Here is a 13,640-nt window from a genome sequence, read left to right as displayed (position 1 = left end):
TGACTTGTCCAAATTTTTACAACAGTTACTGGTTGCGTATAGACTTGAACTTGGGTTTTTAAATCACGATAATAAGATTTTTAAAGGGCAAGAGAAGAAATAAAATATTAAAAATATTTTACACAGCAAGATCATTTTCAAGTAAGAGCAATTATTGTACTCTTAACAGTCACTTCTTATATGGGATGTGCTCTTTGTTTAAGGTGCCCTATGCAGTTCTTCCCAAGGCAAAAAATGAGAGATTTCAAGGATACTCTAAAAAAAAAAAGATATCTTCTCAAAATAGCTAATTAGAATGAACTTTAGAAACCTTAATAAGGTTGGTCAGCAGGACATTTTTTTATTGCCTTTAACTGGAATAAGGGCAGTTAATTTCAAACATCAATAAAGGCTAAAAGGGCTTCAATTAATGTGGTTTGGTATTGCTCGTTAATGAGAGTCCAACTGAGCTTCTTTTTAGTACAGAAGAGTCATAATAGATGTTTTTAGTTGGTACCACTAAAACATCATGTAATAAATCCTATTTCTGAGTTAATTTATGCTTTCATAAATAAGAGCAGTGGAAAGAACAAAGAAATTAAATACAGAAGATCTAAAGTTCAGTCCAATGACAAACTTCCACCTTCCCCAAAAAACACATATCTGAGAATCCATCATATGCATAGCACTACATTAAATGCTTGGATAAAAAAAGATGAGTAAGACACTCTTTCCTCATTAGGAGATGAAACTCCCTACATCAATAGCTTCATCCGTAGGAGGGAGATAACATACATGTCCTATCCACCTTACAGGGACACTGAAAAGATAAAATAAGTTAGCTAATGTCAAATGCTTCAACAAGTTTTAAAGCAGAGTATAAGAAATCCACCTAGGTCAAGAACATAAGGCTGCTAAGTCACCTTTACATGGAGTCACAGAATAATATAACTGCAAATATTAAGGTAAAGATTGAAACTTTATTTTCCCTTTGGTCTTACTGAAGTAATAGTGGTAGCTGATAACACGACCACATGAGTATCAATTACCTGAAGTGCTACACACTCTGTGGCAGATATTTTTAGTTTCTTAAAACATGTATGATTCAGTCATTATTTATATGGTCTATGTGAAGGATCAGCCAACTTTTTCTGTAAAGGGCCAAATAATAAACATTTTTGGCTTTGTGGGTCATATGGTCTCTGTTGCAACTACTCAACTCAGGCACAAAAGCAGCCACATTCCACACATAAATAAGTGTGGCTACAGTCCCATAAAACTTTACAGAAACAGGCAGCAGACAGGATTTGGTCCACAGATTATAGTTTTTTGTCCCTGGTCTATATCACTTTCAAAACTGAGAATACTGTTTTAAGAAGCACTTCTCTAATTTGGGAAATATGTATTTTTTTTTAGCAAAACAAACGGCAATTTTCTAATATATATCAAAGAATAGTATCTAGGAAAACATATTTCATTAGTAAGATATACAATTGAGCCATTTCTGATAGAAATTAAGTTTTTAAAAGAGCAAAACTTACTTGTAATCTTCATTTGCTGCAGTAAAAATGAAAGCTTCCATAGGGTTCCAGCAAATTGTATTTGTTCTCATATCTAAGATGACCTGAGAAAGGAAGCACACACTAACCCATTACTATGAAATTAAGTCCCTCTAAAATGGATAAATTCCTACTTCCTTTCCTTCTTTCCTCACTGATTTAGCTACTTAAATCAATGAGAAAAGAAGATACGATACTTTAGTAAACATCTATTATGTGCATATTACTTGGCTTAATGCAATAGGAAAAGAAAATCAATAATTGTTTCCTGAACACACAGGCAGAGTGGTAAATGTTTAAAAATATAAAAATGCTTAATAAATGGTCCCCTGACCTGAAAAAGCTTATAGTTTAGTCAGGAAAACGAGATACACATAAGAAAAGTTAAAATATAAACAGTGAAGCAGCAAATAATCAGGTATCAAATCATGGGCAAAATTATTGGTGAGCTTAGGGTTAAAGTAAAGAAGAAAACTTTCAAAAGGTAAGCATGATTTGAACTGATCTGAGAAGGACCAGTACATCATAGTGTTTCTCAACAGGAACATTTTGGGCAGGATAATCTTTTGTTGTGTGAGACTGTCCACTGGAGGATATTTAGCCTCCCGGGATCCGGAGCATTAAATACCAGTAACAGTCTCTTAAATATCCCTTCCACACTTCCAAAAATATACTTGGTGGGGAGGTATAACCCCTGATTGAGAACTACTACATTTAGGTAAGAAAAGATAGAAGAAACATTGATAGTCTAGTAGATAGAACAAAGAAATAATAGAAAATAGCATGTCTGCGTCCATTAATGTGACCTACATGTGACAAACCCTTACTGACTAAAACAAATAAACAGATGGAATACAATTTGGGACCAGATTTTGGAGGCCCTTGAGAGCTACAGTTCTTTTCTTCAACCGAAAAGTAAAGAAGCACTATTATTTACCACCGATACTGGAGAGGTGAAGGGGGACAGAAACTACTATTTATTAAACTAGTACTTCATGTTAGCGTTCGGCTAAATGCTTAAAGCATCTTGTTTTATTCTTACTGCAAGGCAGTTATTAATACCACCATTTCACAGAAGGAACACAGGTCAAGTTACCTGCTTAAAGTCTATCACCAAAGTCCATGCAGGATCTTCCCGCTGTATCATATAAATGAGTGAAATGTCTGGAGTGGTATTATACTTTGGAAAGATTATCCTATTTATCTAGTTTAAACTTCAATGACTATACTCTACTTCTAATATTTCTGAATTTATTATGTTATAAAAATGATTTAGGAACAACAAAAATATTAAAAGCACTTTTGTGATGTGTGGACTATGACATCGGACTTGTGGTACAGGAACAAGGTCTAGCTCTCCTCCTACTCTCTCAATTCTAGCACATGAAATCAACTTTATACCTTTTTACTTATAATGGCAAGAATATATCTCTCCCTCTTTAGAATCAGCTTAAGGTTGTATTAACTCTGATATCTAGGTCCTGGAATGACTGCTTTAGAACTGTTGGGAAATCTGACACCTTGAACAGGATAGTCCTTGTCTAAATAAAACGTCAAACTAGTACCCATCGGCACGTAACTAAACAAATAAAAGTGGTTATGTGAATTAGTTATAAAACCTCCTGGAATAAAATACTGTATGTATCATATAATAATCACAGGGCCTGACAAAACAGGATGCAATACTTTTTTAAGAACTTCCAATTCAGTAAGTACAAACTAGATGCCTAAAATCTGCTGGCATTGTGGAAGACACAAAGAAGACTAGGATACAGTACCTCATGGAAATGTAAGGGTCTCTGAAAAGCAATGGGGAATTGAGAAAATGCCATTATGATCACTTGGGGTTCTAAGAACATCTCTATTAAAGAGAATTTTTTTTAATTCTGAAAAAACATTTGCTGCATATTTCCAGTCACTCCACTTACAGAGAGAATGCGTTAACAACTGTATAAAGCAAAAGACAAATTGAAACTCACCTTTTTCAGAGGAGTAGCTTGCCTCATATCATACAGTACTATATTCCTGTCAGAAGCACAACTTCCCAAGAGAAATGTCTAAAAATAACAATCATCAGTTAAAAGCTAGGCCTGGCAGCAAGCCATGTCCGTTCAATGAACAAATGATTTAATTACCCTTAAAGTTTATGTTTAAGATACGAAGTTATAACAGTAAAGCCCATTTTAAGAAGGTACAATGAATCACTCATAATCTCAGCAACCTAAGCCAAGTATTTTCATTGTTAAATCCCCATGCATGTACTTTAGATGCCTGTGATGACACTGTACAGATAATTCTGGATTCTATTTTATAACAACATATTTTACTTATCCATTCTTCAACTCGGACCTCTTTCCTGTTCTTCAGTATCATAAATAGCACTTCAAAAAACATCTGCATACATTTAGCTCTTTTTCTTCTAAGGGTAAGATTTTAGTAATGGCATTACTCAATCAAACAGTATGAACAATTTTATGGTTTTTGATATTTAGGGGTAATTGTTTTCCAAAGAGTTGTACCAATATACATTACAATGTGGAAATATATTAATTTTACTGCAACTGGGCAGCAATAGGTAGTGTCATTTAAAAATAACATCTGTATGGCAGTATTTCCCATATTCCTTGGTATCTGTTGGGAACTGGTTTCCAAAATTCACAGATGCTCAAGTCCCTTACAGTCAGCCCCCTGTGACCACAGACACAGAACCTGCGGATACGGATGGCCGACTGTATAAATTATCGCTTTATTAGCAGTTAAACATCTCCTCATGTTTATTAACTCTCTGTATAAACTAGGCGTGTCCTTTGTAAAACTGTTTCAAGATGTTTCAAATATTTATTTGTAAGTCAGTTATAAATGTACTAAGTGCTTACATGATCCTTGGCATTAAGTGAAAATAAGCCCTCTACCTATCAGCGGAGTCCCGCATCCCACCCTTTGTAGTACCATTCTTCCTCACCCATGGTTCCAGATACAACTCTTGGCTTCTGCCTCTATTATTCCTACTGCAAGCATAAGGGGAACAGGAAGAATTATTTACTAAACAGCTGTACGGCCTGCTAACTCCTACTACATGTGTGTATACAGTTCAAATAAAACTCACAGAGCCCACGCTACCATCATGATCTCTTCTCAGTTCTTTCCAAAACCCTACTTTTTAAACCTTCCTTTTTAAGCCTTTCCCCTAGTTAGTGACTCCTCTCAACCTTTCTTAGTTTCTCATTATGTCACTCCAAAGTCTGACCAGGTTCTGTTTCTAAAAATTAAGACTTTAATTTGCGCAAAGCAAAAAATTCTACCTAGACAGAAAGCTGCCTTTCACACTGTAAACTGTAGCAATACTCAGCATAAACTTTTGGTTTTATCAGAATTCTAGGCTTCAATATTTTAACAGAAAATTAATTATTAATGATTAGAGGAGAGAAATACACTCTGTTTGTTCATAGTAACATGCCCTTTCCATTAAGTTTAACACAGGGTAAGAGACACGCACACCATTTGCTTTCACCACTAAGTCAGTTCATAAGGTTAATAAAACATACACACACACACACACAGCTGAACAAATAGAGTTTTTACACAGGCAAATTTGAAAAACACGGTTGCTAGGTCATCAGTAATAATTAATTATGATTTTAGAATTGGCCATCAGCTCTTCTGACAGGTGTTCACTAAAACAGAGAAACAAAAGATCTCGTTTACCCTTTAGAGAAGGAGGAGTCAGTAACTGTCTGTTCCTTCTGCTTGTTTATTTTTTAAATAGCAATAACACCACCATCTTAAATTTGGGTAGCACCTTTTAAAAATATTCACATATATTATCACATTTTACACTTACCACAGACCTATGAAGTACACTGGAAGATATAATTAATCTCATTTTAAAAATAAAGAAACAGAGACAAATTATGACTTGTATAAGATCAATGCAAAGGCGCACTGGCAGGAAGCACAGTTCCAGCCTAGGTCCACAGCAAGTAAGACATAAAATGTTCCCACAAGTCACTTGTGTTTGTAGCCTGCTTCTGCTTAGTGTTACCCTGGCCTGGCTCTGCAAAGCTGGGTTGCCCCTTCATGCCATATCTTACTTCTACAACCAAGGGGAACACAGGGAAGGGAGACAGAGGATGGAGTAAGGAAGATATAGTACAGACAGATACCCTGTACCAGAGATTAGCAAACTTTTTCTGTAAAGGGCCGGAGAAGACGTATTTTAGGCTTTGTGGGCCATATGGTTTCTGTAGTGTTTATTCAATTCTAGTTTGTAGTGCAAACGCAGTTACAAACAATAAATGAGCAAAAGGGCATGGCTGTGTTTCAGTAGAACTTTTTTTTTTTTTTTAACACACAAAAACAGGCAGTGTTCACAGACCATAGCTTGTCAATCCCTGCTCTAGACTATAGCCTCTCCCAGAAAGTGTATGCAGGTGTGTGCTAGAGGCAGGAGGGTATCCTGTGACTGACTTCTCAGAAGCACCTCAAAACCAAGTTCACATCACACTACAGCACCTCAGTCTTATACCTTGCTACTTTGACTTAACGTTTTCCCCTCCTTTTGTCAGTTAGGGTCTCTAGAGTGTAAAACTTGCAGATCAGGATTTTCTCTGATAACATCTAACAAGATAATCTCCTGATAAATTCTAAAATCAGCTTATACATGCAGTGATTTCCTTTTCTTTCTGCAGGAAGAGGCATCTCTACTGAGTCTTCTGCAAAATAAGTTCATCAATTATTATATACTCAGGAAAAGCTCAGGAAAAGGTCTGGAGTCCAGGGGATAGCTTAGCCTTCAAGACAGCCTCCTTTCCCAAATTCGGACCTGAATAAACAATAAGTAGGGTAATCTCTAACACTTCCCTTAGACCTGGAAGGAATTAGGAATCACAATTCAGACTCCTGAGCAAAGAAAAATATAATTATGATTAATTATCATGTAGTACAAAAATAACTATGCATATTATTTTGAAGCACTGGTGCCCCTGCCACGTACAAATAATTAAGGAAAACAATGCTCAACACTCCTTCTGACCTCCAAGAGAGCTAAGGAAAGTTAACATTTTCCTAAAGGCACAAAGATGTTAATCTGTGGAACATGAGTGTTGAAGGCATAAATAAAACTGAAGCTTCACAGGACAGTATGTGCTTGGATTCTACCCCCACCGGCACACGTACACACCCGCCTCTAACAGTGCTGAACATGAGTATCTGGAACTAAACTGCAGGCAAACATGTTGAGATCTGACCAAAGGTATCAGAAACTGAGATATAACCGGAAAACTGACCAAGTGCTAGAATACCATTAAAATTCAGAAAATTTTTATGTCACACATTCAAAAGTTTCCTAAACAGAGCTCAAATTATTAGATAAGAAAAGATAAACAGAACATATTTCAAAAAGGAACATTACCTCAATTGGGTTAAATTTAACACTGCTTATACTGTCAAATCCCCAAGTCATTGAACATATAGGATTGGTTCTTTGTTCATCCCAAATGTCTACTTGCTGTCCACATGTGGCAAAAACAGCTTCTTTCCAGTGATGATCAATTCCTGTATATACTGTCTTTAAAAGCAAAGATGTTGTTATAGATGAGTCTTTTCATTAGTACTTTAAATCTACAGAATAATATTTTAAATATATTTCTCTACACTCTCATTTGTTTAAGAAAAACCCTGTTCACAAAGAAACTTCTTTGAAGTCCTTACTTAAAGGAGAAAACTACCATAAGAAGTGATGTTTCTTATCACACATTCTGGGAATAAAGAAAAATGTTAACATGGGATGTATTTATTTATTTTTATTTTTTTTATTTATTTTTTTATTTTTTTGGGGGTACACCAGGTTCAATCATCCGTTTTTATACACATATCCCCATATTCCCTCCCTTCCTTGACTCCCCCCCCTCGAGTCCCCCCCACCCTCCCCGCCCCAGTCCTCTAAGGCATCTTCCATCCTCGAGTTGGACTCCCTTTGTTATACAACACCTTCCCACTGACTATTTTACAGTTGGTAGTATATATATGTCTGTGCTACTCTCTCGCTTCGTCTCAGTTTCCCCTTCACCCCCCGCCCCCTCCCATACCTCGAGTTCTCCAGTCCATTCTCTGTATCTGCATCCTTGTTCTTGTCACTGAGTTCATCAGTACCCTTTTTAGATTCCGTATATGTGAGTTAGCATACAATATTTGTCCTTCTCTTTCTGACTTACTTCACTATGTATGACAGATTGTAGTTCTATCCACCTCATTACATATAGCTCCATCTCATCCCTTTTTAGAGCTGAGTAATATTCCATTGTATATATATGCCACATCTTCTGTATCCATTCATTTGTTGATGGGCATTTAGGTTGCTTCCATGTCCTGGCTATTGTAAAGAGTGCTGCAATAAACATGATGGTACAAGTTTCTTTTGGGATTATGGTTTTCTTTGGGTATATGCCCAGAAGTGGGATTACTGGATCATATGGGAGTTCTATTTGTAGTTTTTGAAGGAACCTCCAAATTGTTTTCCATAGTGGCTGTACCAACTTACAGTCCCACCAACAGTGCAGGAGAGTTCCCTTTTCTCCACACCCTCTCCAACATTTGTGGTTTCCAGACTTTGTGATGATGGCCATTCTGATTGGTGTGAGGTGATACCTCATTGTGGCTTTGACTTGCATTTCTCTGATGATTAGTGATGTTGAGCATCTTTTCATGTGTTTGTTGGCCATCTGTATGTCTTCTTTGGAGATGGGATGTATTTAATTAAGCCTAAATACATATCAGTGAAGTAATTTAAAAATCATCTTTGGGTATTGAAGGATCATGGAACCAACTAATGAAACACAAAGGTAATTTCTAAAAAACTTAATTTCACACTTAACATATGAGGTACTGATCCCCAGGACAGTAACGCAGATACAGACAACTGCATTAAAATTTATGGGGAGAAACAAAATTGACGAGTGTGGATGCTAAGATTATTACAAGCAATAAAATCTCATAAATTTGGTATTGTTTACTTAAAATACGTGACTCATCTATTCATAGCCAGATTAAAGTCTACCTTTGTATTATATGGTAAAAAATGTTCGCAGAGCAAATTAAAGGGAACTATTTAGCCAATACTTTAAACTTTGAAGAACTCTTATCAGCATCTGCAGATTTAGAATTATTTTTATTCATGAAAGCAAGTCCTACAAACTCTTTCATAATAAGAATTAACCCCCAATACCCGAGAGAAGGGGTAACACTAAATGTTTCAAAAATCTTTGGAACTCCTAGAGAAAACACATTTTACAAGAATGAAACCAATTTTGTTTTAGGAGTTACTAATTTTTTACCATCTGCAAATTATTTCCATTTCATACTAATATCCCACCTCCATGTCCCTTCAAGAACATTTAGATCAATCATTAGAACTCAGCAAGGCCCTGATCATGCGCTGGACGCCTCATTTAAAAAAAAGAACATTTAGAATTTCTTGAAACCTAAACATATACTAAATATAATACTGAAATGATGAAGAGATTTTAAAGATGCAATGTTTAAAGATTAATTCTAATTTCACAATTTCACTTAGTATCAAAATGTAAGCATTAAAAAACAAGGGAAGGCCAAGTGATCTGAATTATTAAGCTATAACTTAAGTTACAACTGACCTATATCATCTGATTTGCAGAATGTTGGTAAGAAATGTAAATAAGATTTATACAAAAAGCACACTATTACATTTATTCGTTTCCTAAAGAATTCTTTTAAGTAAGAAATTCTGAGCTTTGTGAAAGATCCATGATGATATAAATCAGAAGCCGAAGCATTATTTTTTCTTACCTTTTACCTTATAGACTTCCTCCCACATTCTTGCTATAGGAAATGTTTCACTGCATCCTCTTGCTAAAAACAAAAACTGAACCCTACTGTGATGAACACAGAAGAACTGTTCAAATTCTTTGACTGCAAAGGATCCTGACTGCATTAAATATTGCGTAAAAGGCCAATTATTGCAGCCTAAAGTCTCTTACTTCTTATTTGTATCTTTTTTTGAAACTAAAATTATGAAATAATTGTAGGTAAAAGAGAAGAATTTTAATAGCCCAAGTACGGGTCAATTTATTTTTGTACCTTTCCTAATATTGTATGCAACGGTTCCTCCTCTTCTCCGTAGCTTGGACCATCCATTTTCCATTGCTTCACAGTTTTGTCATCACCAACCTAGAAATATTTATGAGGATGATGATAAGGAACAACAGTTATAAACTGTAAACTTGCCAACACACACATCAAATTATAAACCTTTCCAATTTTAAAATAGTACATACCATATTCTTCCAGTACTGTATTTACTGGTGCATTTATTTCCCACCTTGTTATAGTAAAGACGTGACAAATACATAAAGTACATCAAATATAAAATAGCATGAGTGGAGCAAAAGAAGAGTAAGGGTGGAAACAAAGGTCATATAGATGGCAAAAACTGCATTATTGTAATAAAGATGACATTTCAAATTAGGGAGAAAAATGAATTACAATAAAATGGTACCGTGAGATCAGATCGGTCTTTTAAAAAGTATGAACCAATCTGACGCCTGATATAAAAATAAAATTACAGATAATTTTAAATGTAAAAAATACAACAAAACACATAAAAAGTACTAGAGAGAAGAAGGTATTTTTTATAATTTTGGCATGGGTAAAGTCCTTCTTTGCATGAAATAAAACTCCAGAAACTATTAAGTCAGAGGTTTTCAAACTGTTAAGTGCAGACTTCTGAAGGACCCTGAGAACTTTTCAGGGGTCCATGAGATTAAGACTATTTTCATAATGTTAATAAAGGCATTGCTTGCCTTTTCACTGAGCTGACAGTTGCACAGATGGTGAAAGAAATGGTGGGTAGAACTGCTGACACCTTAGCCCAAATGAAAACAAGGCAACGAACTATGGTGATTCAGACTTTGGTATGTGGCAGATATGTTCAAGCTATTAGGTAAACATCAATTTTACTAATTTTGGGGGGGATATGTTTCCTCAGGGAAGAGAAACAAATGTGTCTCCATCGAACTAAAAAGCTTTTGCAGAGCAAGGAAAAACTGTCAACAAGATGAAAAGGCAGAAGATATCTGTAAACGATATATCCAATAACGGGTTAATATCGAAAGTATACAAAGAACTCATACAACTCAACATCAAAAAAACAACTCAAATAAAAAAATGGGCAAAAGCCCTGTATAGACATTTTTTCAAAGAAGACATATAGATGGCAAATAGACACATGAAAAAGTGTTCAACATTACTAACCATCAGGGAAATGCAAATCAAAACCACAATGAGATATCACTTCACACCTGTCACAATGGTTATTATCAAAGCCAACAAATAATAAGTGTTGGTGAGGATGTGGAGAAAAGGAAACCTTGGTGCACTGTTGGTGGGGATGTAAATTGGTGCAGCCACTATAGAAAACAGCATGGAGATTCCTCAAAAAATTAAAAATAGAACTACCATGTGATCCAGTGATTCAACGCCTAGGTATTTATTGGAAGAAAACAAAAACACTAATTAGAAAAGATATGTGCACCCCTATGTTCACTGCAGCATTATTAACAGCAGCCAAGACAGGGAAGCATCCTAAGTTCCCATCAATAGATGAATGGATGAAGAAAATGTGTTTTATATACATACAATGGAATATAACTCAGCCATAAAAAAGGAATGAAATCTTGCCATTTGCAAGAACATCGATGGACCTAGAGGGTATAATGCTAAGTGAAATAAGTCAGAGAAAGATAAACACTGTATGATTTCACTTATATGTGGAATCTATAAAACAAATGAACAAATATAACAAAACAGAAACAGAATTATTAATATAGAGAACAAAAAGGCGGTTGTCAGAGGGGAGACAGGTAGGGGAATGAGAGAAATAGGTGAGAGAGATTAAGAGGTACGAACTTCCAGTTGCAAAATAAGTGTACAGTGTGAGGTATATAGTCAAAAGTATGGATATCTATGTATAGTGACATATAGCTAGACTTATTGCGGTGATCATTTTGAAATGCATAGAAATATTGAATCACTATGCTGTGCACCAAGAACTAACATAGTGTTGTAGGTCAATTATACTTCAAAAACAAAAAACACAAACTTATAGAAAAAGAGATAATATTTGTGGTCATCATAGGTGGGGGGCTGTGTGAGGGGGAACTGGATGAAGGCAGTCAAAGTTACAAACTTCCAGTTATAAGATAATAGGTACTAGAGATGTAATATACATGATAAATATAATTAACATGGCTGTATGTTACATATTAAAGTTGTTGAGAGTAAATCCTAAGAGTTCTCATCACAAGAAAAAAAACATTTTTCTACATCTTTAATTTTGTATCTATATGAGATGATGGATGTTCACTAAATTTACTGTGATAATCATTTCATGATGCATGAAAGTCAAATCATTACGCTGTACACAATCTTATACAGTGCTGTATGTCAATTATACCTCAATAAAACTGTTTCTAATCCTAAAAATAAAAATGTTTCTAAACCTAACAACTACTGTGAACTACTTTCACACCCCAGACTATTACTGCTTATGCAGACTGTTAAAACAGCCTCCAAATTGATCGCTTACTGCTGTCGAATTATCTCAAAGCTAAGCTTAGATTCTGTCATTCCCCTATTAAAAAACTTTCAGTGAACTTGAACAGATATTTGTACACCACAGTAGCATTATTCACAAAAGCCAAAAGCTGGGGGAATAACTAAATGACCATTGATGGATGGATAGACAAAACATGATATACAAATATAAAGGAATATTATTCAGCCTTAAAAAGGAAAGAAATTCTGATACATGCTACAACACGGATGAGTCTTAAGGACATTATACTATGTGAAATAAATGAGACACACAGGGACATATAGAGACACAAAGTACAACAGCGATTACCAGGAGCCCAGGGGAGGCAGGTAGGGGTGGGAGATGTGGAGTCAGTGTTTAATAAGTACAGAGTTTCAGTCTGGGAAGGTGAAAAAGTTCTAGAGATGGATAGTGGTGACGGTTGCAGAATGATGTGAATGTACTTAATGCCATGGAAATGTACATTTAAAAATGGTTAGAATGGTAACTTTTATGTTATGCATATTTTATCATATTCAAAAAAATCCTTCAATGATTTATTACTGACAAAGCAAGTACAAATTACTCATCTTGTTTTAATCCCACTTCTGAGTGTTCTATAGAATATTAGTTCAGTAATATGTTAAGTAATTATGTATAAAAAAATTGAAAAGTATGGGAAAAGCTGGGTTGCATAAAGAAAACCAGGACTTTTCCAAGTTTTAATAAGTTATCTTGCATTGTGAAATTCCAAAAGGGCCTTGGACCATATAAATGAACTCAGAAAATATTCAATTAGATCAGCCTTATACATGTTGAAAAGAGTTAATGACTTAACTGCATTATACTTACAGTAAAAAAAGAGGTCCCACAAAAGCGAGTACATATTCCTCGTACAAAACCTTCATGTGCTTGTATCGTACGAATACATTTTCGTTTAGTCAAGTTCCAAATTCTAACCTATGATAAAGCATACTAGGAAATTTCAGTGAGCTGTAAATAAAACATGTTCAGGCACAGGAGTACTACCTTCCAGGAAAAACAAATTCAACACTGAAAAGGCTATAGATCACTCTACTAGATAGCTAAAAACCAAACCTCTAGATTAAAATAATGCAATGTCTATGGATAAGAATACCAACAAGTAGAAAACTGAATCTGTTACGTACTTTGTTGACTCTAGTTTAAAGTGTTTCAAAGCTTTCTTTCCTTGTCAGAGTGGGAAGTAATTAAGTGTTTAATTGTTAATAACATCCTCTGTGGAAAAAAACTCACAGTTAAATATCTGTATTGTAAACATGTCTTATTACTTACTGTCAAATGCCTTAAGCTATTACATTTTAAATTCCTTAGGTTTAGATAAAAAAACTACTGAAATTACCAATTCAAAGAGAACTTAGTCTTGAGAATTAAAAGAAAACAGGACATAGAAAAATGAAATCAAATGAATGAAAACCCACAGTAACTCACAACTAAAGGAAGAACACTAGTACATA

The 13,640-nt window shown here is 35.0% G+C and overlaps 1 protein-coding gene across 1 annotated transcript in view; it reads right to left on the bottom strand.

Moving 5' to 3' along the window:
- Positions 1-13,640, bottom strand: part of DCAF13 (DDB1 and CUL4 associated factor 13) — a 29,509-nt gene that overhangs the window by 10,807 nt on the left and 5,062 nt on the right. Inside the window, exons 3-7 of the mRNA XM_057734782.1 lie at positions 12,997-13,104; positions 9,651-9,740; positions 6,949-7,104; positions 3,518-3,595; positions 1,521-1,603 (exon numbers count right to left, since the gene is read on the bottom strand). Of these exons, the coding sequence (XP_057590765.1) occupies positions 1,521-1,603; positions 3,518-3,595; positions 6,949-7,104; positions 9,651-9,740; positions 12,997-13,104 (515 nt within the window). The remainder of the gene's footprint in view (positions 1-1,520; positions 1,604-3,517; positions 3,596-6,948; positions 7,105-9,650; positions 9,741-12,996; positions 13,105-13,640) is intronic.

Source organism: Hippopotamus amphibius, chromosome 5 (assembly GCF_030028045.1).
Source record: "Hippopotamus amphibius kiboko isolate mHipAmp2 chromosome 5, mHipAmp2.hap2, whole genome shotgun sequence".
NCBI lineage: Eukaryota > Metazoa > Chordata > Mammalia > Artiodactyla > Hippopotamidae > Hippopotamus > Hippopotamus amphibius.
The sequence above is the reverse complement of the archived record's forward strand: the minus strand, read 5'-3'. Positions and strand labels throughout refer to the sequence as shown.